The 27,378-nt window shown below is 50.3% G+C and overlaps 1 protein-coding gene across 5 annotated transcripts; it reads left to right on the top strand.

Moving 5' to 3' along the window:
* The first annotated feature begins 1,796 nt into the window (after positions 1–1,796).
* Positions 1,797–26,816, top strand: DLK2 (delta like non-canonical Notch ligand 2). 5 transcript variants are annotated; one of them, XM_024111007.3, is made up of 7 exons: positions 1,797–1,910; positions 8,081–8,222; positions 15,889–15,990; positions 18,188–18,251; positions 22,252–22,382; positions 23,568–23,712; positions 24,346–26,816. In XM_024111007.3, exons 2-7 carry the CDS (start codon positions 8,141–8,143, stop codon positions 25,121–25,123), a joined length of 1,302 nt encoding a protein of 433 aa, XP_023966775.2. In that variant the 5' UTR covers positions 1,797–1,910; positions 8,081–8,140; the 3' UTR covers positions 25,124–26,816. The 5 variants fall into 5 exon arrangements, with proteins under 5 accessions (XP_023966775.2, XP_065445297.1, XP_065445296.1 ...); XM_065589224.1 differs by lacking the exon at positions 1,797–1,910 and adding an exon at positions 2,912–3,019; XM_065589225.1 differs by lacking the exon at positions 8,081–8,222.
* The last annotated feature ends 562 nt before the right edge of the window (positions 26,817–27,378 follow it).

The raw sequence follows: 27,378 nt of genomic DNA, 5'->3' as shown, positions 1-27,378 counted from the left end.
CTTGAATCATTTTATTATGGATGATTTAGTCAAAATCACTAAAAGAGGGGTTTCCATTTGAGCTTGACTGCTTCTGAATGTACAAGTAGGGAAGGATATCTGGGTACAGATGTGTAAAAAAACTAATAATTAGAGCAACGTAAGAGGTATTGAGCAAAAATGTTTACAAGAAAGACAGATACACTTGTGTAATTATGCAAAGTTTACAAAACCTAAACGAACACTCCTTGCTTGTCAAACCCTGTTTTGTACATGTTAAATGAACGGGCTTTTAAAATCTTTCACTACAAATCCGTTTGAATCTTTCATTCAGAGTTGCAAAACTGACACTTATTGCCAAACACAGGTAGCTGGTGTTATTTGGCTTTGTTATTTAGCATTTAACCCTTTGGGTACCTCAGTGCTTTTATAAAGTTCAAGCTCTTTCTAAATAAGGACTAGAGGACATGGTCGTGACTGTGGCACAGGTGGCCAGAACCAGAATAGTGGGGAGAGACCCTGATCCATTTTCAGTAATAAAACATCAGCTAAAATACTTGCAGGAAAAGAATGAAAAATCATACGACACAGTGCACTTCGAGCAGCGGGGTGGGGGGTGGCACAAGAGAAGCAATGTTAGGAACACTGAGCCTTAAGGAGGCTCTGAGTAATCAGACAGTTACTTTGACAGAGGTAACTCTGTAAGAACACAACCCACAGTTCCACTTCATATGAAAAGTGATATGGCTAATATGACTTTATGGCAAATAAAGGATGGGGTCAAAATATGGAAGGAATGTGCATTCCCACAGAATATGCCACATATACCGGAAAAGGTGTAAAAGAAATGTAAATACGACATGTTATTTAATTAAAATAATATAAAAATTCCAAAGGGGAGCCAGAGTCTGTTGTGTTTTCTTTTTCAGAGGGCTGTATGCTTTGACAGCAGAAACCAACCCAGCATCAAGGAACATCAGCGAATATAAGAAATTGAGCTTAACCATTAAAAATCCTATCCTATCCAGTTTTGTTCAGCTGTGGTGTAAAGTAAATGTTATGAATGGAGTGAAAAACATATGTGATGGTGTTTTGTGAATGGAAAAAGAATAATTGTATTAAAACAAAACAATAATATTTTTGGTCAATTGTATTAGAAAAGGTACAAAAGAGAAAAACTGAAATGTCCTAGATTGGAAACAGGTCCAAATAATGTCTTAAGGTTAAATCTATTAAAGAAATATTGTATAACATTGTTCAGTTTATTCATGTATCAGTGTTATTGAATTTCACTAATTTGCATTCACTGGAGTTTGGTCAAAAATGGTTTAAAAACTATTAAAAGGACTTTTAAAATGCATAAACCTGCCAAGGTGGGCAGCAATGAAACTTAATAGAAGTGGCATGGAAGCTGAACTGTTTGGGACTGGTCTGTCGCTCTGAACCCAAGCTGACATATAGAGACACTGTGGGAACATGACCAAGCATTTTAACAGAAGCTAACAGCAGAAGTACTGGATTTATTACATAAGCAAGTGTTTTAGCAAGAATTAGCATCTAGAGAATTGCATTGCATTTTTAAAAATCAACAAAGCAAAGCACGGATTTTAGCTAAGACCAGATGAAGTAATTTCTTATATAGCCAATTATTTACTGCACCTTATACTCAATTAACTGTGTTTGATTTCTATTACTTTAGCCCAAACCTTACATAAGAAAATACTGGTAGGCTGAAGGGTTACTAAAAGTTTAACACAACAACTCTTCTTTCTCATGATTTCATTCTTTCTGGCTCCATGATTTAACAAACTCCAAAGTGTTTGTTAAAGGGTATAAAAAGGTAAACTCTTAAAGAGTGCATTGCTAATACCGGCCTGACCAAATTGGAGCTGATCAATCTAGGTCTGAACATCCCTGGCTTTAGCCCATTTGTAAGTATCTTGATCAAATGTTTTGTTACTGTTTGGATGTAATAAATTGCTTATTATTTAGACTTTTTAGGCATGTTTAGAGCACTTATCTAAATAGCATTTGGCCTTTGGATTTAATAAAGGAACTTATGAATTATGAATAACTGAGTGTGGTGGTGATACTCTCTTGCAGTTATTATTTATGCAGGGTGAGTGCAAAACCTTATCAGATCCAAAGAGTTGCCTTTTACACCTACTTTGCGCTGGTGTGCATCACTCCACAAGGTGCGGGGCAACAGAAAACAAGGCCTTCTGTAACCATGTGATCTGGTTACCATCCCCCTCATCCTGCCTCCCCCCCTCCCTTTGCTTGCTGGTTACACTCACTTGTTCCATCTTGCCTTTAATGAGGCTGCGATCTTGCAATGAGTTCTGCATAGTTGGACCCCTCCACCTCCACAGATCCCTGTTAGAGACAATAGGACGCAGCGGTCTACCCCCAGAAGTCCAGTTGCAGTACTTGTTAGTTCTTCAGTGAAGGGATTGTGTCTTTATGTTTGCACAGTCCCAGCACAATGGGGCTCTGATTTCAGATGGGGTTCTGGGTGCTACTACAATACAAATAGTAAACATTAAAATAATAACTATATGTGGCAACCTGCCACTGAATAAAGAACACAGGGCACTGACAAATGGTTCCAGGGTATTAAACTTCAACTACAGGGTGAAGCCCTGTCCTGGGCAGAGGCTGGAGGAGTTGTGTCTGCCTCAGACAGAGCCTCCAGAGGTTCTGAATCTGTTACTTTTTGTGAAAACTTGTTTAGCTTGTCCTGCTAATAAAGTGTTTGAAATGAACTGGGTTCAAAGTACACAGGGGTTCTCCTAGGGTTGCCAACCCTCCAGGATTGTCCTGCAGTCTCCAGGAATTTAATATTAGTCTTTAATTAACAATAATGTCATGTGATGAAACCTCCAGGAATACATCCAACCAAAATTGGCAACCCTAATTCTCACCTGTGTGTGCAGGGAGGTGGCTGAGGTCTAGGTATGATGATGGGACTCACCTGTCTGCATACCCAAAGGGGCTTCACCTATAGGTAGGGCAGAGGAGTCACTGTGAGTGTGCAAAGGTAGGGTAGGCTGTCTCCTGTGTATGTTTGTGTAGAAGGGGGGATGTCTCACCTAGCTGTGTGAATGGGGAACAGGGGCAGCCTCACCTGTGTGTGCAGGAAGATTGGGTGTTTTCCCTGCATGTACAGGGAGGTCTCGTGTGTGTGTGTGTGTGTGGGGGGGGGGGGGGGGGGGATGCTGTTTACCTTTTTATGATGATTTTATTCTGTAATGTGGGCCATCCATACCCTCAGCCCTGCACAAACTCAGGAGTTGCTCCGATCCTTGTCTGTTCTGAGTGTCTGTCAGACAGGGGTATCTGGCTACCTAGGCTCTTGAGGAACCAGAGCTTGTGTGAATTTTTCTTCTCACTTCTCCAGCTTGGAAGAGATGTTTCTTGTGAAATCTGTAATGCTGCTTTCCCTGTGGAGCCCTGGTTGTTTATAGGGACAGGTCCAGGCAGGCCAAGAAGGAATTACCTTTCCTTAGGACACACTTGGCGTGTGGCTGAGTGCGCTGCTTCGCAAGAGTTCTTGAGGCCAAGGAGCCAGTCAGTCTGGAATCAGCTTCCTGCCTTACCATCCTGCCCCCAGAGGCCTGGGCACCCCTAGAGCTTTGGTTGGAAATGATGGGCTCCTCCTTATTGCTCACAGGGTCTGTTCTGAGCCCTTCTAAGGAGAGGCTGTAGTTGGAGGAAGACAGCTTAGCAACTAATAAATATAAATGGAGATATACCTATCCCACAGAACTGGAAGGGACCCTGAAAGGTCATTGAGTCCAGCCCCCTGCCTTCACTAGCAGGACGAAGTACTGATTTTGCCCCAGATCCCTAAGTAGCCCTCTCAAGGATTGAATTTATAACCCTGGGTTTAGCAAGCTAATGCTCAAACCACTGAGCTAACCCTCCCCCTGACAGTCCTGCCAGGCCTCACTGTGGGGGTGAGGTACACTTAGGGGGCCAGGTGCCTGTTTTTTATACGAGAAAATCCAGTTGAAAAGGGGACCTCATAGTGTCCAGTCAGATCTACTGCCTGGACAGCAATATTCGGGTTACCATGGGCAGGGGAGGCACTAGGTCATCACCCATGCCAGCCCCTACTTAGTCAGGGCCGCCTCCTACTTGCGTCAGCTGCAGCTCCCAGCCCCTGCTCCATAGATGAGTCCCTCCTGAGCCAAGCAGTGGGGTGGGGAAGAGCAGAGAGCAACGGGGAGAGGGGGGAAGAGGAGCAAATGGGAGCAGGCCATCAGAGGGAAGAGGCGAGGTGGGGTGCGGGAAGTTCTGGCACTCCTACTGGAGTGTGTGGTTTTTTTAAATACAAAGTTGGCAACCCTAGGTACACCAGCCTTTGTAGAAGATAGCTGGAAGCATACTCAGTGTACCACAAGCTCAGACGCCACAAACACTAGACTTGGAGGAGGATTCATTGCTAGGGCCTCTGGCAGGAAGAAGAGTGTGCATATACCCTGGGTACCAGCCTAGAGATTACAATAAAAGATAAACACAGGAGCTCCTAACTCAGCCACTACGTGTGAGACTCCTCCTTCCTGGCATGACCTGAGTAGTCCATCCCTTGAAGGCAGCTAACCCCCGCTCCCTAGTGGTGTTGGTAGGGCTTCTTAAACACTGTTGCCCACCCACAGTGATTGTCTCCTGCTGGCGGGCTGCTCCCTAGTGCTACCAACTCTGAGTTCAACCTGAGTAACACAATGTAGGGCCCTTGCTGGAGCCAATTGCACCAGGCGAAAGCCCCCTCCGGTCAGTCAGCTGTCTTCCCCACTTGCCCCTCTCCTGGGGAAGAGTAGCAGGTCAGGGATGCTGCAGGAAGCAAGCAAAACTCTACCTCAGCGAGGAAGGAGCAGAAATAGCCCAGCAGCTCAGGGGGGCTCCGCTCCCTCCTCCTTCCCAGGCCTGGCATTGCTGAGATGGAGAGGGGAGGATCAGACTGACTCATTATTCACAGGACTGGAGAGTGAAGAGCCCACAGCGCTATCCTCTGCCCCAGGCATGAGAATGGGGAGAGGAGACCCTGCTGCAGCTGTCCCCCAGGTCTGGGAGAGGGGAGGAAGAGCCCTGGAGCTGCAGGAGGAGCAGAGGTGGGACTGGGGGGGATAAACTTTAGGCTGGGGAATGGGCAGAAGTGGGGTGAAGGGAATGTTGGGGTTTGGGGAGAAACTGGAAGTCCTGCACCACCAGGCAGCCTGCAGCCAGGGCCCAAATCACCACAGTCTGTATCTTTGGGAGAGTCGAGTGGCAACATGAACTGTCTCTCACACACACTGGGGTGGGCAGGGGAAGCTCAAAAATCAAAAGAGAGTAAAAAACCCACAGTATAGTCTTTAAAACAATTTCATGATTTTTTTTGCAGTTGGATTTGTGATTTTTGAACATTTGGGGTGAGCAATACCACTTCCCTTCCCAGTCAGCTCCCAGGCTGCTGCCTATAAATCTCTGCCTCACACCTGGAGCCTGAGCCTCTCGGCCCACAAGCTTCCCTTTTCTTTTCTTTTTTGTTCACTCTTCCCACTCCTGGCTAGAGTGGATCTGGGGCCCTGTCCCTCCCAGAATGACCGATGATCCAATCCTTTCACTCCAGCTCATTCTAGCAGGGGTTGAGGCCACCCAGTATTGAGCTTGCAGCTTTGTTCATAGGAACTGCCATACTGGATCTGCCCAGAGGTCCATCTAGGGCCCAGTTAGTTGTCACCCTGGAGCCCCTTGTGCCAGCCAAGCTACAGCATGGAGTCCAGAGAGCAGACATAAACCTCCAGAAGGAATAACCCCAGCACAGGAGACCCCTATGCCTGGTGCAGGGCAGACAAGAGGCAGGGTACGGTTAGGCCAAAGGAGGGAGGATTGGATACAGCTTGAATGGATCTTCACTTTTGGTGATTCTACACTCCTGCAAAGCCCTATGGGGCCATTGAAGCAAGGGTGCAACTTACCATTGGCCCAAACAACTTCTGAATATGGGAACTGCATGTTGCCTCCCCTCCATTCAGATGCTGGCACCTATGCAACTCCATGGATGGATTTGCCCAAAGTCCAGAATCCTGTCTTTGACAGTGGCCAGTACCTCATGCTTCTGGGGAAGGTACAAGAATCCCTAGTGAACAATTATGGAATAACCTGCTGTAACAGGGTTCACAACCTGCCCCTCTTACTGGGGCCTGCTTGCTGCCCCCCATAAGGCTCAGAGAGGCTTCAGGGTTGTGCAACACCAGTGTCTTTATTTAAAGCTTTACAGGATTAATCTCCTCCTTTACAGGCAGAGCCAGAGCCACCCTTCTGTTAGCGGGCCTCCAGTTCCCTCCCTGGTTGATTTTTCCCTAGCTGCCCCCAACGTCTTCTGGCTCCCTCCCAACCTTTATAACCCTTGGCTTGGAAAAGGGCTGATGCTGGCCTGACATCAGCCCCAATCTGTTTCCCCTGATTGGAGCTGACTGGGCAAGGGGTAATTAGGTGCTTTTGCACCAGCACCCTGCTACAGCTGCTTATATAGACTGCTTCTTCCTAATGACTCTGAGCTAGTGAGTGGCTTAAGAGCCCAGGAGCTGAAGGGTTTGTATCCCTCCTAGAACTATTTTTTTAAATCCTTATTATCATTACTCTGGTTGTTCTCATTATCCATGTAAATGTCCAATCCTTTTCTGAGTTCCACGGAGCTCATTGTCTTGATATTTTGTGGCAGTGAGTTCCAGGGGTTATAGACTCATAAGCTTTAAGGCCATAAGGGACCATCATGATCATCTAGTCTGACTTACAGCACACAGCAGGCCACAGAACCTCACCCACCCACTCCTGGTAATAGACCCCAACAGGTTATTTATGTTCTGTATGAAAAAGGGTTAGCTTTTATTAATTTTAAATGTACTGCCTTTCCATTTAATTGGAATGTCCCCACCCTTGTTCTTGTATGGCACAAGAGAGTAAATAGAAGTGCCATCTGGCAGGGCCAAAAGTGATGTGCAGTCCCATGAACTAATCAGTCTGGTGCTGAGTCTAGGCAGAGGCAACAGGGACTTCAAGGTCAGAGAGAATCTGGCACTGGGTTTGAACAACATCCCCAAGGACTTTGGGGTACAGAAAATGTAGCATTAGGTGGCCCAGCGGGGTTAAGATAGCACAGAATGCAGAGCTGAGCCAGGGGGTGTCCCAGCCCAGTTCCTCTTATGCCAGTGTGCATACCACAAACCCACCATTGCTAATGGCATTAGTTGCCTCTTTGCTTGTCCTCAGTGGCAGCCTCAGCAGAGAGGCCAAAGGACTGACAGGGCCTTGGAGACTGAACTCCATTTGTACCAATGGAGGACGGCCACCAGAGCAGGCTGAGGAAGGGCGGGCAGCATGAGGGAGTTTAGGCCTTTCTCATTCTTCCTCTTCCCAGGATCTGCTCCAGGTCCCAACCACATTTGTCCGGTGTGTGCATAGTTGTATTTCAACACAGCCACTCTCCACAGGGTGACAGATCATTGAAATGGTGAAAATTACCCAGGAAGAGCCAGAAGCTGTTTCACCTTTGCCCTTAACCCTCTCTCTGCCACCCCCACCTCCCCAGTACACACACATATCCCTGCTGCCCATGGAAGCTATTTCTAAGTAATCCCGGGCATCTGGGGAATGAGGCTCTGAACAAATATCGAAGCGTGCGCGTGCACGCACACACACAGACACAGACACGTGCTGCTGCTGCTGCAGAGTCAAATATAGACCTTGGGGAAGGGGGAACAATGGCAGGGGGTTGGGTTACATTGCCGCAGGGCCAGTGGGCTGCGGGTGTTTGTTGTGGGCCAGGGTGGAATGGGAAAAGCGAGGGGGAGGGAGAGAACATTTGTTTTAATATATAACCCCCCGCCCGGTGCTGTGCTATGCTGTGCAGCGTGTGTGTGTGAGTGACCTGGAGTGAGAGCCAAGCTATGGGATGTTAAATTGAGTTGGCAGCTCAGTGGCTTTTGCGGTCTCTCTCCAGCTGGTTTCCGCTGCTCCCCTGTCTCCTGGCCTGAAGGGATTAGAGGGGGCAGGAAGGGGTGATTTTCACTGGGCTTCTGCACAGAAAAGTGTTTCTCTCTTTGCTTTGGGGAAGGTTTCCCCAGTGGAGGGGAAGCCGCAGCATCACCTGTTCCCTCAGCCCGGCTTCCGCCTCATGCCCCTGATGTCCAGCTGCCTCCAAGGAACAGGCTCCAGACAGCAAAAGAAAGGGAAGCAGGTCCAGCTGGTTTTGACAGGTAATTTTTCTGGCTGTATGTGAGTGGTGACAGCACTTTGGAAGAGTGGCCTGGGAGGGGCTGTTTAGCTGGCACGCGCCAAGGGAGTGAAGCACAAATGCAGCAGGGTGACAGGTCATCCCATTCCAACCCCAGGTTCCCACTTTGTGGGATTTCCTTGAACAGGGGAAAATCTCTGATCAGATTCTTATGGCTAGAAAAAAATCCTTCCTAATTCTGACCCAGCAGCTGTTCAATGCGAGAAGCTGTTGGGGATGGTGTAGCAGTGATCAGAGGAGAACAGAGCAGGATCTAAGCCTGCAGTAGGGGGCAGGAATCCCAATTTCCAATCTCTGGGCTGCAGGAAGAGTTGTCTTTCCTGACTAGATCTCAAAGAGCTGGACATTGTTATAGCAAGTCCTAGATTCAGCAGGGGCAGGTCGAGAGCCCTCCTCTCCTGGGGAAGATTCATTCTGAGCCCCTAGTGCCAGACAAGAAGCGGCAGGTGTTTTCCCACTCCTTTTCCACCCCGTCTCCTTCCCCCACTTTCTTTACCTCCCTTCTCCCCAGCTCTTACTCTCTGTAAGAATCACACAAGGACCATGGTTAAAAAGTGAAAGGAAAAGTCACATTTGTTTAAATTCACCCATTTTGTCCTCTCTCAGCTATTGAAATGATCTGTTCCCTACCCTACGGCCTGTGAGTTTATATCTCCAGTGACCAAGTGTTCCCTCGTGTACCCAGATAGCACTCACTCAGTGCCACGGCTCTCACCCTTGAGAGGAACAGAATGGAAAACCCTGGGTCCTGTACTACTTACTTCAATCTAACCCCATCTCCCCCTCTTACAGACCCTGGTGAGTTGTATGTACATGCACACACTGATCTTAACATGGAGTGCTTCTCATTATACAGGTACACACACATTCACTCTGTCACAGCAGACATACACACTGACACCACCACGGCTACACAAATAAACAGCACACACACTCAATCCACCAGCACACACAATAGCACCCGCACTCCGCGGTCCTTATCACTCAAACTAAGAAAAATACAGTGTAATTGTATGGGACCCTGTTCTCTTAGCGGCCTCCCAATGCCCAGCAGTTAGTCCAAGGGCAGTATCACAATAAGAACGCGCGAGAGCAGGTGAGGATGGGGAACAGGGAGAGATGTGAAGGGTGAGTAGTAGCAAGCACCTGCTACTCCAGGGTAGAGTCCGAGGAAGCTGGTGTAGGCAGTACCGTTTGAAGGATGAGGAGTGAGGGAGGTGAGCAGCCTACGCCCCATAGCAAAGGAGCTATCAGTGCAAGGTGCTGCCTGGGCTTGGCAGAGCAGAGGGAGCAAGTGGGGATACTGGGCAATGGTCAAACGAGACTGAACACCAGGGGAGTTCTTCCTGTTCTTTTAGCAGCACCAGCCAGGGTGGGGGAGCAGAGGAAGGGAAGATGTGCTCTCCTCCTCACTGCTCCCCTTTACTGTAATGCCTGGTATCAAGAGAGGTAGAGTCATAGTTGTAGACTGAGTCGGGACACGAAGGGCCTTGAAGAACAGTGCCTTCCATGACTAGGTCTCCTAGGTGTTATGCTAATACGACTACTACTAAAAAGATGAGGCTAGTGACTTTGTAGAAGATGGAAAACCAGTAAAGGTCTCCCAGGATAGAGCTGGAGCAGTTCTGTTCCATGCACATCTGAGCAGATGGCTGAAGCATCCTGAAGAGACTGAGGTTTGGATCTGAGGGGCTTCTGGAGACCATGGAAATGGATGTTCATACACCTGACTTGTGAAGGCAGCGATTCAGCAAAGAAGGTCTAGAAGATACTGAGGTGCAAAGGTTTGCTCAGAGACTAGGGGAACTTAGGGCCAAGAGGAGAAAAGAGACCAGAGAGAAGGGAGGTGGTTGAATTGCAGCTACAGCTGAGAGTCCTCCTCCATCCAAGAGGGAGGGTGTCTGTCTTGTTGATGTTTGAGTGGAGCAAGTTAAGAGCCAGGTGTCACTGTGTGTGACAAAAGGGGAGGGAGGTGCAATAGTTGAGGTAAGTGAAATGATATGCTCAAGTTGGAAGGGGTGGACAGACATGTGAGGCACAGTTATAGAGACAGACAAGATCCCAGGTGGGGAGGGAGCAGAGACACCAGCCTGAAGTCCAAGGGGGATGTGTAGCCCATGTCAAATGCTACACTGAGGTCAAGTGTGAGGGAGCCCTAGATGGCAGAGGGGAGGAGGAGAGTGCCTGAGGAGAGCGCTTTCAGTGCTCTGGGGTTCAAATTGAAATGGACCAAGGATGGTATGGGAAGTGAGGGTGTTGCAGAGATGATTTTCAACAGTAGTTTGCTTTGAAGAGTACATTTGATCTGGGGCCACACTTGACAGCACTGGGGTCAAAAGTTAATTTCTTGAGGAGAGCTGCAGCTATGAGTGTGGTAGGGATAGAGCTGCCAAGAAATGAATGGATGATCATAGTGCTGGCAGAGAGAGACAGAGTGGAGAGGACAGGGCCTGAGAGGAGGTAATCGGATGTGATGAGGGTGGAGATGGCGATTTGGGAGGATTGGGAGACAGGGGAGCGTGGTGTTAGTGGCTGTGATGCTATTGTTAACTGATGCAGTTCTGGAGTGGTAGGAAGTAGCAAACTCTGGGCAAGAGGTGAGGGGAAGAGGAGAAAGTGGGCAGGTGGTGGAGCAGACTGGTAATGCTGAAGAATGAAACTTGCCAGCGCCTTTGGATGTTACCCAGCAATAGACAGGGATGTGCCTTCCTGGGTGGGAGAGAGGCCTTGCAGAGGACTAGCTGTTCTGTCTAGGTCTGGTGAAGAAAGCTTTGGGGCACCAACACCTCTCCAGGTGACCTCTTAAGGGCTTAGAGCTTATCCATGTAATGGAAGGTTCTGGAGGAGCAAGGAAACAGAGTTTTTAGAGGGGCAAGTTAGTTTAGAAATGCAGACAGAACAATCAGATGCTCCCCAGAGGTCCTTGTCACCACACACAAAGATCCTTGTTATACACGCGCACACACAGACACAAGCAATCAGCTGACTGAAGATGGGGCTGACACACCAGTAAGCTTCCTGGAGATCCTTGCAGTCTTGAGTGAGCGGGGAAGAAGAAGGTGATTACTGGAGATCAATCAGTGGCTTGTGGATGGTATGAAGAGGAGGGCTGGGATTCACAGAGCATTCAGATTTCTTTTCTGATGGGAAATGACTGTCAGAATTACTCTGTCTCTACTTTAAGCAATGGGCTATCCCTTGGGGTGAAAACTGGCAGAGCTTGTAGAGCAGCCTTTAAACTAGACAGGAAGGGGCTGAAGGAGGAGCTTTCATTTAACTCAGATAATTTAGTATGTACTTCTAATATAAACATAAAAATAGAAGATGGAGACATTTTTCAAGAGATGATTAATAATGGGGGGAATGAGCACTGATGTATGAAAATGTATGTAGAAAAAAGTAGCAAGTGTGAGCAGTAAGACTTGGTCAAGGCAGTCCTAGATAATGCAGTGATTAAAATGTGGCATCTTTGTGTGATTGGTTCACACAAGGACTCCCAATGTTGCTCCTGTTGCTGGAGCCACACTGGTGCTAGTGCCACTGGGAGAAGTTGGAGAGAAATGCCAGAGAAGCCAAGTCCCTGCTGTGTTATGGGAGTCTCTCACCCTATTCTCCAGGTAGATCTGAAGCAGCTTGCAATCTTTGGTTGTCATCCTCCATTCTCAGCAGGAAGCCTGGGTTGGTGTCTCTGCTGGTCAGTCTCTCCATGAAGCAGATTTAGGCTGGCTGCCAAGCAATATATGGGTAGTTAAAATCTCCATGACCACTGACTAGCATCCTGTGACATGGGGTAACCCAAGAGTTGGTGTGGGAGTTTCTCCTTGTTTCACATGTTTCTTCAGCCCTTGGGACTGGTTCCTGGCACCCAGTGGTTTCTCTTTCCTTGGCTTTTCATTCCTTGTATCCTTCCCCACTGGACATCATTCCCCCGCTTGCTCCCCTCACTCCTTATGGGACTGTAGCACCCCATCAGTGGGAAGGGCTTGTCTATTCAGCCCCTCACCCCCTTTCAGTGTTTCCTGGGCAGACCCTAGGGGGTTGCAGTGCCATTCCACATCACAGGGGGATCCTCCCCCCAGATTTGGGACAGAGCCAGGGGGCTCTGGCTCTGTAACAGGGTACTCTCTTTCCTCCTCCTCTCCTGCTTTGCAGGGGTGTGTAGCTGCCCCCACCCCCTAGGTGAGCAAGCACAGGGACAAAAACCTTGGGGCAGATTCTGCGGGGGAGGCCGGAGGGGGAAGATCTCCTGGGAGGGGGCAGGGAGGCGTCAACCCAGCTCTCGGCTCAGGCAGAAGCGGCTTCCCCGCTGCCATCCGGGCTGGAGCCGGTGAGAGGTGAGTGGGGCAGGGCAGGGCAGGGGGCTGCCTGCGGCTGGGGGCTCTGGGTTTCCTGGCTCCCGCTCGCCGTCGGGCTGCGGGAGGCGGCATGTCCCGGGGAGGGCGCAGGGATGTGCAGCCACACGCAGCCCCTGGCAGCCGGCCTGAGCGCACGGCAGCGGCGGGAGGAGCAGCCGGAGCGGGGAGCCTCGCAGCAGCTCCGCAGCCCTGCGCCTCCCGAACCCCCCGCAGCCGGGCCGGGCATGGCAGCCCCCCTCCGCCGCTCCCCGCGTTAGACCCCGGGAGCCAAAGGAGCCGCTGCGATCGCCGAGGTGAGGAGGCGGGAGGCGGGCAGGACCGGCGGGGGGAGCTCAGGGGGCGGCCTGCGGGCTGGGGAAGGAGTAGGGGGGTGCTGAGCTGGGTGGGGGGCCGCGAGGGGAGGGAGGATCCGGCTGCCTGCGGGGGGCAGGAGCCGGCAGAGGTGCTGCCCCACCGCACAGCTGGAGTCCAGGCTCTTGGTGCCCAGCGGCCTTTGCTGTGGGGAGGCGCCCCCTTCAGGGCCGGTCGCCTGGGGAGGGGGATGTGGCTGAGGTGAGTCGGGGGCAGCACGTGTCTGCACTAAGCAAGCCCCCTGCAGCTGGCCCGGGGGCAGGAATGGAGGCGTCTGCTGCAGTCCCGGAGTCCTGGCCCCAGGTCCCTCTCTTCTCGCCCCCAACCCGCGGGGTAGGGCCGTTCTGGGCTGGGGGTCAGGCTGGATGCAGAGATCCCACGTGAGTGCACAGGAGTCAGGGGGTGGCAGGGCTGGCAGTGCCCCCCAAAACACCAAACCTCGAGGGGTGCACCTCAAGGGGCAGCCCCCCCTGCACACACCATCCTGCTAGGTGGAGATCGGGCCCTGGCCTCAAGGAGCCAGAATGTGGACCTAGAGCAATATCAGGGTGTGCCAGAGAGAGATTCAGGGGCATCCCCTCCAACAGCATCTGGGGGCAGGGGATAATCCTCTCACTTTGCTCTGAGGTGGTTGCTTTTCTCAGCTGATCCACTTTGTGCTCTGTCTTCATTTACAGCTAGTTTAGTTTAACTCCCTCTCCCAAAAAAGAGAGAGATGTAGGGAGTCATCGACTCCCTGTGTGACACTTACTTGGAGGGCAAACTGGTGTGTCTGTGAAGTCAATGCTAAGGAAGCAGAGAGGTCAGGAGGGCAGCTCTAGGTGAGGAGCAGAGCTTAGAGGTGTGAGCCATAGCACCTGGAAACCCCAGCCATCGAGCTGTGATCCAGTAATCCTCAGCCACCAACCCCCCGCCCCATCCACCAATTCACCCAGCACCCGCTGATCTGGTAGCCTGCAGAAACCCTACTCAGCAAGCCTAATAAATACATGAGTATTGAAAGGAGAAAGTTCCCTCAGTTCATGAGAGTGACCCAGGGCTTGGAATAAAGACCTAGCCCCAGTACAAATACTGCTCATACCGCCTATGCATTGTCAGAACACCTTATGTTTATTTAGAGCCTTTAATCCCAAAGGATCCCACAGTCTTTGCCTGCTGCCTCCCCACTAGTGCTGGAAGGTGCTGCCTGAGCTGCAGGTAAAGCATTGGGAATAATGTCCACAATTTGATGGCATTAAGTCTGAGGTCATGCCTCAAACTGGGAGACTTCATGAGAAATCTAAGGGAAAATGACCTTTTCAATGACATGTGGTATGAGGCTCAGCTCCTAACGGCCCCAGAGGAACATGCTGCCAACTGTTCAGCCCTAATCCCTAAATTATTTTATAAGATTCACAGGAATCACTTCACCCTCGCCAGAAATGCAGCAGCTGTTCAATAGCTCACACCAACACTGCACAGCACTTTAGGACAGGAAGTGAAGGAGAATCCTGTGCCCAAATGTAACTGCAGGGGGAATTCAGGGAGGTAGAATGTAATTATCTGTGGTGGAATTTGGTCAGGCTAATCAGAAGTGCCATGGGACTTGTAATGACCGCAGGTGGTTAGAATCTTGGTTCTGCAACTCATTTGAATGATGCTTCTAGCAGCACCGTACCTCTAAGACAACAGGACAGGCCAGACTCAGGCCAGCCCCCTTCTGAGGTACCAGTGTCACTTCCTGAAGAGTCTGTCTGCTGCCTGAATCCTAGGAAGTCTCCCATCCAAGTATTAGCTCAGCCCAGCACTGCATTGCTTGCAAGCCATCCTTAAGGTAGAACAGCCCCTGTCCTTCCCATCCACATATTTGGGTAGAGTCCCTCCATATGCTCATCATTCCCCTAGAAAATTGCCTGCCCCTTCTGATCGGGTTATATTTCTGTCCCTATTGTGTCACCCTACATTTGCCTGCCCATAACAGTCCCAATTTGCCCCAGAAAGCTATGAAGGAACAAGGCCTTTTGGGGGAAGTAGTAGTGCTGCTCCAGGAGGGCAAGCAGTGGATGGAAAATAAATGGACTCAGAAACATTGGGCCTCCCAGTGGCTCCGCAGGAAGGCAGGAGAAACAGGAAAGAAAGAACTACAGTTAATTAGGAAGGGAATCTTTGCTTTTGCTTCTTTAAGCTTTACCCCCAAATCTAGGAGACTTTACCCCACTCCCATGGCCTGCAGATGTTGCTCCTGGCAGTACTGACCACCTGCCAGAGTTGGAGGGATTTATTTTCCTCCCTCCCACTTTTGAGTCTGGCAGAGACAGAAGCAATTTCCCTGCTTAGCCATCGGCTTTATTAGGTTTGCTAGCTGCAGCTCAGAGCCTAGTGAGAGGACATAAAGTCACCAGCTCTACATCTGAGTGCAATTGGCTGCACTGATTGCAGAGGCAGTTAGGACTGAGAAACAACCTCCTCAGCACAGCCTGAGCTGCACCTCAGAGAGTGTCACCCGTCCATTCAGAATGCAGTTAAGATGCATTGGTAGAGTCATGTGGGTGATCTCAGTATTGAATGAAAATGGGGATGGTTCCCCTATGCCGGGGAAGTGGGGTTGCTTGAGGGGAAGGCTGAGATACATGGATGGGCTCCAATTTAATATCCTTAGTCATTATATACAGTACTCCGATATAATTCTGCTTTATACATTTAAAGGAGGCTGTTTGGACCATGGAGTTCTGGTTGTCCCCAGGAGAGGAGGGAGCCCAGAAGGACCTGGTGGAGAGATGTAGTGAGAATGTGACAAGTGGACAATCCTTGTAAAAATGCATGTGAACTCAGAACTCACAGAAATAGGATGATGGGGAGAAAGGGATGTGTGAAGCAAACCCAACAAGGCTGCAGGGGGGTGGGTGGAGGGTTTTTCTGACTGTGCTCTTTATGTCTCTGTAGGTGTTCATCTCGGTGGGGCCACATTGACCATGCTTAGAAGTTTCTGTCTTCAGCTCATGTCCTTGGTTTGGATCCTCTTGGCCCATCACCATCTTGCCCAAGGTGAGACTCAGTAGACATGTGTCTTGCTCCTGTGTCCATCCTTCCAAACCCACCTTGGTGCTGCTGAAGTCTCCTCACATCACTGCTATCCAGCAAAAGGAATCTGACAGATGAGAGCAGAGGCTCTGCTTAGCCAGTAGGCATACTGTGCATGACTGGCTGCAGTCAGAAAGGCTCTTTGCTCTGCTTTCCAGGAGTGTCATATCAGTGCAGTGCCTGGCAATACCCAAGGGGACAGAGGGTAGGACTCCCTTGGCCTGCATACGGAGCTCACTTTCTGTAAAAATGGCTGGATTATAGTAATGAACACAACAGTTCCAAGAGGCAGGGAAAGGCAGGAGGAATGCAAAAGGCCAGCTTGGATCCTGAATTTGCCCCAATTAAGTGGTGAAGCCACAAAGCACCCACCATTGCAGAGTGCTTATAGACATGAAACAAGATAGTACTCGGCCACAGGCTGAACTGGCCCCGCATGCTGCTCCAGATTAGCCATGGCACATTATGGGAGTTTCTAGTCCTGGTCTAGGCCAGAGGGAGTCGCCATCCCCTCTGACTTCTCATGTTCCATGTGTTGTAGCTTAGAGAAAGTCTCTTTTGCTGGGAGCCTGATATAAGCTCTGCTGATGGGACTCGAGATCCAGCACCGGCCAAGGGGAGATGGACTCAATCAGCTACTGGTCCTCCATCTCCAAGATAGGGCTGAAGGAGGCTCAGTCCCTGAGATAAGAGGTCCAATTTCCTGACATTTGCTTCTGCTCTCCCATTCCTACCCCATGCAGGTCTCTCTTCCTGCTCTCTTTGTCTGACTCCAGTCCATGTTTCAGGTGTGCAGTGACACCTGCTGGACAGGGGGCAGGATGAGAAGCTGTTTACTTTGTTCATGCCCCTGGCTCTCAAAGTCTAAGAGTAACCATGATGCGGAGTGGAGCTCCTCCTGCTTGTCCTAGCCCCAGGACGATGTGGGACTGAGAGCTCTGGACTCGGTCTAGTGGCCACTCCTAAGCCCTGCAAAGCCACCATGTCTCAGTGATAATCAGTAAACAGGAAGGAGAGAGCAGGTGGCCCGAGGCAGAGAGCAATGAACAGGAGGGAAGAGGCCTGGAGATGAGACACCTGACTGAAGAAAGGAGGCCAGTGGTGGGGAGGAGGAGCAGCAGGGCCAGGCCATGGCTCAGTTACAGCCGTTGGGGCCTTTAAATAAATAAACAGAACTTGACACCTATCAGGTTATACTGCCCCATGCTCGCCTTCCTCTGTGCAACAGAGTGAGGGATTGTCACTTACAACCTGGCCTTGGCAGAGCCTCGCAGCATAGTACTCTGAAAGCATCTGCAGCCCTAGGGATAGAGAAACTGCTGGGGACTGAGACGGTGCCAGTCCAGCCTCACTCACCTCACTTCTTGGGGAAACTTGGCTTTTCCCAAAGGACACAAATGTTTAGAATCTTTAGAACAAAAGGAATCCTTCTCAAGGCCCTTAAGCCCCTCAGATTTCTGCTCAGAAGCTAGTCCTAGACTTTACTATCATTATTATTTATTATAGTATAGTAGCACCTGGAGGCCCCAATAGGATTGGGCCCTATTGGGCTGGGTGCTGTAAACCAACAAGTAATACACGTTCCCTCCCAGAATAGGCACAGTCTTAGGAAAGTGCCACAGACAGGGTGAAGGACATGATCCCAATACATAATTTTCAAGCACCTTGTTAGTTTTCTAAACAAAGACACAGTGTTTCAGCCACCTACCCACTGTGTCTTGTCACAGCCCTAGATTGTGAGCTCTCTGGGGCAGGGATTGTCTTGTTTATACAGCAGCTAGCACGCCATTGCCCTTAATTCTTGACTGGGGTCCCCAAAAGCTGTTGTCATACAAGTACTAACTGTTTCTGTGCACCTAGTCCTCACTGTCTGATCCTTCCCTGTGCAGATGGTCTCTTATAAAGCCCTCAGACCCAGTGGGGTAGCTGAGACATAATGAGGGGCAGACAGAGATAAATGGAGGAGGGGGAGGTGAGCATTTGCAAGATAAAAGGGGTCTATGGCCCCAGGGCCCTCACTGTGGATAGATCTAACCTAATAGGGGCCCTTGGCATGAGCAGTTCTGGAACCCTGGGGCTTGCATGCACTGGTTTATGTTACAAGTGCTTGCTTTTCTGACCTCCTTGTGCACTAACTCCCATTCTCTGCCCTGTCCTGCAGGTGATGACTGCAGTGAGCGCTGTAACCTGGCCCACGGCTGCTGTGACCAGGACGGCAAGTGCAGGTATGGTGTTTGGAATTCCGGTGTGGGTGCATTTAAACTTTAACCATTCCTAGGACAGCTGATCTCTCGCTCCACGCACTGTTTCCCTGGGACATCCAAACCCTTTCCTAGGTCAAGGAATGCAAAGGGGCTCATCCTACTCAACCAGGGCCGGCCCACAACATTTTGGCACCTGAGGCGGGGAGCTCAAATGACGCCCCCATGCCCCCTTGCTTGGGCCAAAACTTTGAAAGGTCTCAGTTCTGCCTTCTTCCTGTTCTGCTCCTCTCATGGTACTGCTCTGCTACCTACCCCAATAAAGGAGAACTAACAACTTAAAATGCCTTGTTCAAAAATTTTAAGTAACACTTAACTTTCAAATGCCTGAACAGCAAATGTAACTTTTCTTGTCTGCATAGTAAACACTGGCATTTTTATCTGTTTGGATAATCAAAGTGGTGCTTTCCATGTCTTCTTGGTTGCAAAGATTTGAACTGCTTCCTGAAGGTCCACAGTCTGGGCCAGCTCATGCTCTATTAAGATGGTTGCAAGGTCGACCAGCCTCTCCTGTGTCATTGTGGAGCGTAGATGTGTTTTTATTAACTTCAGCTTGGAGAAGCTGCGTTCTCCACTGGCAACTGTTACAGGAAGTGTTAGAAGTATGCGCAGAGCAACAAAAGCATTTGGAAAGAGGGTGGTCATCTTATTTGTGTACATATATTCCAGAACAGCCTTTGGAGTTGATCCTGCTGAAATGTGTCTTTAAAGGGCTTTCAGTTCATCACCTAAATCACTTGCATCAATATTGCGCATGTCATCATGTGTCAACACTGTCTCTAGTGCCCTGCATTGCTGGTGTAGGCCTTCTTCAGGTACAGCGAGGAGTTTTGGAATATCATACAACATCCCAAATATACTGCTGTGATCCTTGAGCTGCATGAAACATTCTTCAACTGACTGTATTGCACAATCTAGCACCTGGTAAAGAATTCAACTTTGAATTGTTGTTTGGGGTCTCTTATGGGATTATCCCGTGCCTCGTAATCAAAATGTCTTCTTCTTTGGTGACTCTTGTATTCTTGAATGGGTGGGAAAATAGCTTCAGTGTGAAGTTCCTCTGCCAACTTCTGTGCACTCTTCAGAACATTTTGAAATCCCTCATCTGATCGGTAAGACTGTAGGTATGACTTTGCTTTGTCCAGTTGTTCCATTGCTCCAGATATATCAAAGTCAACACCTTGGAGTCTCTTGCTTACAACATTTATTTCAAACAGTATGTCATGCCATAACACTAAGCCACACAGAAATGTGAAATTATGTATGTTTCTGGTGATTCCATTTCCTTCTGCCACTGTTTTCCCACGAACAGTTCCTGTCATAGCATTATCCTCCATAATGGCAAGTATGGCATCATCTATCTTCCCAATTTGGTGTTTGATAGGCTTTATCGCCTCCACTCGACTTTCCCATTGTGTGGTACTCAGTGGTTTCAGTGTCAGAGAGGATGTTCCCAGATGTTGCTTCAAAATTTGTCATTGATGAGTTGATGCAGAGAAAAATACATAGATGCTTTGAATTACATTAAAAAATTCAGCAGCCTCACTAGAAGCTGATGCTGCATCACTGACCACCAAGTTCAATGAATGAGAACTTCATTGGAGAAAAAAAGCTCGAGGGTTTAACTCTCGGATCCGTGTCTGCACTCCTCTGTTTTTTCCTCTCATGTTGGCACCATTATCGTAGCCCTAACCTCCAGGGGTGGCTCCAGGCACCCGCGCAGCAAGCGTGTGCCTGGGGCGGCAAGCCGTGGGGGGCAGCGTGCCGGTCACTGTGAGAGCGGCAGTCAGGCAGCCTTCAGTGGCGTGCCTGCGGGAGTTCCGCCGGTCCCACGGTTTCAGCGGCAATTCAGCGGTGGGTAAGCCATCTTGCTGGAGTCTATTGGGATTGTAGGCACTGCATTGAGTTTGTGAGGTTTAATTCTGTGATACATTTTGAGTCCGATTTGTATATCTTCCCTGCTCTGTCACCTCAGTTCAGTTCTACTTTTATCCAGGTGCTCTCTTTCTCAGACACGTAATCTCTTCTTTCCCCACTGGGGAGTCGGGCACTGTCCAATCAGGAAACACTTACAATTAGTGCCCACTGTCCTGTTAGGTCTAGAATGCTGCTGTGTACTGCAGTGACTGGTTTCTCCATCACACTCCTATGGTGAGCTTGTAGAATAAGGTGATACTATACATGGATCCCATCTGGAATACTGTGCATGGCTTCACATCTGGATTATTGTGCAGTGCCTTGAGTCCCATAATTCAGGAAGTGTGATGGGGTGTTCATCCCACATGTGCTGGGCAAGGGTTAATATGGGCCTGAGAAACCAATTAACCTGCCTGCTCATACCTGGAGGGTAGGCCAGGCCTAGTTAGAGATAAAGTCCAGCTGGGGGAAGAGCAGGGCTTGTTTCTATAAAGAGCTGGGTGAACCCAGTTAGGGAGGAGAGACTCAGAGGAGAGGAGGTAGAAAGTTTCCACTCTAGGAAACAGTTTGATAGGAGGCTGAGGAACAGGGCGGGCAGGCAGGCAGGCTGGCTGGCTACTGCAGGAGGGATCTGGAAGCCTGACTGGAGACAGGGACCCTGAGGAGTTATAACCTTCCTGAATCCCTGAGGGAGGGAAGGAATGTGCTGCCCCCTGGACAGTGGGTTGTCCAAGGCACAGGAGCCTGACAAGGTATGGGGACAGTCTGTAGGAGATGAAGCGCACTTGTGAGGAAGAGGCAGTCAGCTGAGAGCTGAAGATTTGGTTTTGTTGATATTTCTTTTGTCCTTTGGTAAAGGACTCACTGGCCCTGGGAAGGGCAGGAATTTGCAAATTGGTCTGGCCAGAGGGCAAAGACAATCTTATGGCTGGAGTAGGCCAAAGGACAGTAGGGGAAAACTGAGGCAAAGGTTGCTGCAGCACCAGAGCCAGAGGCGGGGGGAGGGGTGTTTGAGCTGGCAGCTTTGTTGCAGGAAGAATATGGACAAATTATACTAGTACAAAGAAGGCAACAAAATGTACAAAGCTACGAGGCCCTGAGGGGAATTCTGCATTCCTGATGGTGCCTGCTACCTGCCCTTTAGCTTGGCTGGAAGGGTACAGGCATTTTCTTTCTGTCTAATTTGATACTTGGATACAGAGCAGATTACCTGGAGGGAGGACAATGTGGACTAGCAATTACAATCAAGGCTGTTAGCAAATGTCTGGGTTCTGTTACCCACTCTGCCTCTGCCACCCTATGTAGCTTTGTAGGGTAAATCCCTTTTCTTCTCTGCCTCAATTCCCACATCTGTAAAGTGCAGATAATATTTACCTCCATCCTTTAGGAGGAATAAGGCATTAAATGTTGGGAAAGGGCTTTGACGCTGAAGAGTGTGAAAGCGTGTGCTGAGTGCTGCTATTCCAGCTTTTGTGGGAGAAAATAAATTCAGTAGCAGCGTTTGACATGTACACACAAAATGCTACTGCAGCCATGTAACCAGACCAGGCGTATGTTTATGCCGCAGTCACGGGTGTGATTGCAGCTCAGTAGACATACCAGAGCTAGCTTGAGTCCTGGAGCAGTGACACTGTGGCATCATGGGCTAGCTGCAGAGGAATTATCCATGGTTCCAGGGATACTTATACTGCCTGCACTTCCCCAGCTTCACTGCTTCTGGTACCCAAGCTGGCTACAATAAAGCTTGCTTGGGTACCTCTACACCAGCTGCAGTTACACCTCATGATTAGAGTGTGGACGTGCCCAGGATCTGTCATCTTTGCCTCCTCCCTTGGCCTTGATGGGCTCCCCAGAAGAAGCAATCTTCTGTCTCCTGGGGGCACTTTGAGACAAGACTTTCCAAGCACCACACACACTTATAGCAAGCGCAGGATGGTGTGTGAAGATAGGCTTATCTAAGCCATTACATAATCCAGTTCTTGTCTATATTGTGCTGCCATTGGGGAGGCTGCTGTGCTCGGACTGACCTTCCTGTATCCTCTTGCAGGTGTGACCCAGGCTGGGAAGGAAAGTACTGCGAGCAGTGTGTGCGGATGCCAGGCTGTCTCCACGGTACATGCCATCAGCCTTGGCAATGCATCTGTGACAATGGCTGGGCTGGCAAGTTCTGTGACAAAGGTAAGTTCCACCAGCTGGACAGGAATCAGTTTGCTTCAGCAAAGGGTTCAGTGACAGGTAACTTGTTTACAATAAAGATCTCCGGGTGGGGAAAATGTGGTGAGGGGAGGGTCCAATTGCCCTGCAAAGCGAGGGAGGGGAATGTGGAGGGCACAGGGATTAGAGGCACCAGGTGTCAATCCAGCTGCCTGAGCGTATCCCCCATGAGATTGAATTTTTCACTCTTTCATGATTAGGGCAGGAGCCCAGCACACATCCCTTAAATGAAAGGATGATGCAGCTGTGTAGGTGACCAGCAGTTTCTCATTGTGATGCTTGCATTGGGGGCTGGGGTCTTATCTTTCTATCAGAGATTTGGCCCATCCCTTTTCCTTTCTACAGAAGGTGGTCGGGCTGTTGGGCTCTGATCCCTGTTTGCAGGGCCTGTGATGCTGTGATATCAATGGGCCTGAGGCAGTGGCATTAGTGGTATTCACTAGCTTTCTCTCACTGTTGGGACTGCTGACACTGCTTTCTATTTCCATCCGCACTTTCTGCCTTTGGCAACCAGCTGGGTGGGATCCACTCACTCTGTCAACTTCAAATGGAAGTGAGTGACGAAGCAGCTTCATGGCATAGCTAATCTGCCCTCCAGCTAGGGGTCTCGGGGGTCTGCTCTTCAGGCTGGAGGGTGTTCAGAATGCAGCATGCGGTTATTCTATGGCACTCAGAGCACAGGGCAGCTAAGGGCCTTCCCTTCTCTGCATCTCGCTTTCCCTGCCATATAGAACAATGTAAAAGTGCTTTGAGAGCTGCAGCTGAAGAGTTCTAGACTTTAAGGCCAGATGGGACCACCAGCTCATCTAAACTGTCTGATCCCTCTATACCACAGACCATTAAACCCTACTCAGCCACTCCCACTCCAAGCCCATCCATCAGAACTAGACCAAAGTTTTGCAGCCCTCAGAAGGCTAAACTACGGTGTGCCACAGGCAGAAAACAGGAGGGACCGAGGTGCTCCAGTGCCTGAGGCAATGGCAGGGAACTGATTGAGTTGTACCCCAATGAGTTCTGTGTAAAAGTCATGCTGCTGGGGCTGAGGGAAGCTGCCGCTCATGATTCATCTTTTCCCTTCGGGGTGGGGTTGACAGTTCTTGCTGGCACCCAGCTCAGCTCACCAAATGCCTCCCCTTTCTCTCTCCTCAGACGTACACATCTGTGAACACGAGCTCCCCTGCCAGAACGGGGCCGAGTGTGTCTACGACGGGGACGGGGAGTATTCCTGCCTGTGTCCTGAGGGCTTCCATGGGAAGGACTGTGAGCGGAAGACAGGGCCATGTGAGAAGGCAGGGTGAGAGAGAGCAGCAGGGCAGGCAGAGATTACATAAGGCATTAGCTCCAGCTCCTACTCTACCAATCAGTAGCCCAGCTTGGATCATTAGCTGTGGATTTCCATGCTTATGGCATTAAGCCAAAACCTTCCTAGTCCTTAGGGGAACTTTGGTTTAGCTGACAGTAATGGCAGCTCCCACAGCGGATGGAGTCTGAGCTGTAATCAGAGCAGATTCTAGTCACTCCCGGTTAACGCAGTGACCCTGTCTCTGCTTTGCACTCAGGGAAACTTACTGGGAGTCAGCCTTCCTCTTTGTAATGTTTGGCTTTAGGCCTTTCCTGATGTGGGATTGGCCAGTGACTCGGCCACACACTCTAGAAGGGTGGGAGGTAGCTGTGCTCCAGGTGTGTCTGTGCATGTGCATAGGGACAACTTTGGGGGCCTTTCTCCCCTCTGTGCAACAGGGACCCAAACACCTGCCTTTCCTCTCTCCCGCTTATGGGTGGAATTCCTCCTTGTGCAGAGAGCAAACACAAGGTCTATGCACCACTTAAGCCCATGAGTGCATTTCACCCTGAGAATGCAAGTCTATCTGGGGCCAGAGCCATGTCCTATCCAGGCCTGTGATCAGTCCCTGCTCTCTGCCTGTAGGTTTCCATGCAGGAATGGTGGCCAGTGCCAGGACGAGAACGGCTTTGCTAGGAACTTCACCTGCAGGTGCCTGGCTGGCTTTGTTGGTGCCCTCTGTGAGAACGATGTAGATGACTGCCTGATGCGTCCCTGTGCCAACGGTGCCTCCTGCCATGATGGTATCAACCGCTTTTCCTGCCTGTGCCAGGTGGGCTTCGAAGGCCGTTTCTGCACCATCAACATTGACGACTGTGCCAGCCGCCCGTGCAAAAACGGGGCAAAGTGTTATGATCGCATCAATGATTTTGACTGCTTGTGTCCCGATGGTTTTACTGGCAAAACGTGTGAGGTCTCCACTCCAGAACCGACCTGGGTCACCTTCTACCTTCCTGCTGACAGGGAGAACAACGGTGCTGTGAAAAGCACAACCAGCGAGCATCTCCGAGTTACGCAGCCCGAGCCAGTCAGGACTGTGGTTACTGGGAGGCGGGTTGCCAACCACAGCGAGAAAGCCAGTGGGGGAGGGCTGTTGAAAATTTCTGTGAAAGAGGTGGTGACCCAGCGGGACGCAGGGCTGAGTGAGTCTCAGCTGGTGACCGTGCTGGTGTTTGGGATACTCACAGCTGCGCTGGTCCTGGTGACCATACTGTTAATGCTGCGGAACCGGCAGAGAGGGCGTCGGAGGTCAAACTGGTGCCAAAGCCCCTCACAGGCTGCAAGGAAGCTCCAGGAACAAGAATGTCAAGTGGGCATGTTAAATACAATCATGGTAGAGCCCAGGAAGACAACAGAACTGTGAGGACTCTGGCACTCTGTGAGGATGCTGCCCCAAGCCAGGGGCCCTGCCTGCAGTCATGCCAATAAACCCTTCAAACTGTGCCCTGGGAGTCATTCTGGTTGGGTATCTCCAAAGTACTAAAGGTCTTTGGTGCAACCTGGTCTGTGATTCAGTGGGGAGGGGGTTTCCACAGGGCAGCGAATTTGTATTTGAAAACAGAACTCTCGAACAGGGTGTGACCAGCCTGTCCTGGATCTAATCCATCTCCATCAACCAGGTGTACCTAGGAGTCCAAAGCAAGGGCTGAGGCAGAACAGCTCACTACTGGAAGTGGCAGCACACTGACTTTGTCAGCTAGCACCAGAAGACATTGGTACCATCTTGTACTAAACCACGCTAGAAATGAGACTGATTGTGCCAGAGCAGAAGAGGGCACGTCCCTCTGAGAAACTCAAACTTTGCCAAGCCCCTGGATGCTGGGTAATTCCTAGTGCTGCCACTAGTACCATCTTTGGCTGGTTGTTCACACTGGGGCTAGGGCTTCTGGAGCTGTTGTGCTCTGTGTCTGCCCTTCTGTAGTGCTGCGGGGTTCCCAGCTCTTTCTGGTGGCCATGGTTTGTCTGTTTCAAACTGCACAGCTGCAAGGAGTGAGCAAACAGGCTCCCTCCATAGCCTGGTGGTGCTGTGAGCTGGTTGGGAGAGACTCCAGAGGTGGCTCGAGAGCCCATCTTGCCCTTTTCTACCTGATATCACGTCCCTTCTTCTTGTGAGAATGTTTTGTACCTTGCTGCTGATGATCCATGTGTCTTTTTCCCCTTTACCAAACCATTTGAGCTGGTTTGGGTGTGTTCTAATAGTAATTCACAAAGCTCCTTCCCCACCCCAGCACATGCTTCCACTTCCCCGCTCACTGCAGGGGAGAGCCAGAGCCAGATGTGTTACAAACACACATAAAGCCAGCTCCCCTCCAGTGTTGTGGAGGACTGGGCTGGCCCCTACCACAGGCCCCTGCAGGTGGAATTGAATATGGAGGAGGCTGGAAGTGAGCTTTGGTTGGTTTGGTAGTAGTCCAGGTCCCAGTTCCTGACTGCCTCCCCCAGGCAGAGCTGGGAGTAACCTAAAACCAGCCATTGTAGCACTTTTCAATATAAAGTGAGGGCGAGGCTCTCTCTAGGAGATGCAGGGGCAGATTAAAGCTTCGGATAGCCCTGGGGAACAGAAAGGTGACCCTACCTGCTCAGCAGCCATTGGTGCACCTTTCAGTAGGAAACGCACCCATCCTCATCCCTAAGACACAGCAGAGGGAATAGGACATTTAACCATGAATCTAGGTTATCTCCTGGCTGGTCCAGTCCAATCACCGTTGACAGAGCATTCACCCCCTCCCAGCCAGGGACAGCATAGGGCTAGACACCATGCCTCAAACAAAGGTGAGAAAGTTTCCCTGTTTCTCACCACTGCCCCACAGCCCTGCTATGTCGTATTCAGGCAGGGTCCACAGAGGCCATGCCACAGCCAAGGTAAAGGAGCTAGAGCCCCAGGTGGAGGGGAGGGCTCCTGCCTGGGAATGAGGCAGAGCAGGCAAAGGGGCTGGAGGGAGGGGAGATTAGGGCTTGACGAGGTAGATTATTTTTTTTAATACACTGAGGGATGATGTAACTTTATCAAATAAAATACCAGAACCAGCATGGAGCCTAACAAGCCCATGAGCAGAGCCCTTTGCCGGTGGTGTTCTCTCTCTGCCCTGGTCCAAGTCCACCCTAAATCTTTGCCAGAGGAGCTGCCCCATAACCTCTCTAATACCTGATTCTCATGCTGTACCCCAGAGAGACCCTCTAACCCATGGGGTCTGCTAGGGGCTCCTCAATCACCCCTAAGACAGAAAGACAGTGGGCTACAGCTCAATGAGCAGAGAGGGACCAGGGCACCCTGCAGGGATGCAGCTGGGTCCCGCAGCCTCAGGTGCAGGAAAGGGGCACCTGTGTCTCAAATCAGCCTGGAGGAGGGTTTGCTTCTGCTACAGGCATCCTCAGAGTGCTGGAGAGAGGGGCTGGGCTGTGGGGTAATGGCAGAGTCCCCAAACTGCACCCTAGGAGGGAGCAAGATGGGTTGAGTCTGTCTATCCTGACTATGGGCAGTGGGAGGGGAAAAGGGGAGAGATCCCAGGCCAAAGGATGGAGGAAAACCCCCACTCATGGGGAGGTAGGAAGGGGAGGTTCAGCTTACATAGGCCAACATGATTGTGTGGGAGACATGGGTTCAAAACCCAGCTCTGC

The sequence above is a fragment of the Chrysemys picta genome, chromosome 3 (assembly GCF_011386835.1).
Source record: "Chrysemys picta bellii isolate R12L10 chromosome 3, ASM1138683v2, whole genome shotgun sequence".
Lineage (NCBI taxonomy): Eukaryota > Metazoa > Chordata > Testudines > Emydidae > Chrysemys > Chrysemys picta.
Note: the sequence above shows the minus strand (reverse complement) of the source record. Positions and strands in the feature narration are given on the sequence as shown.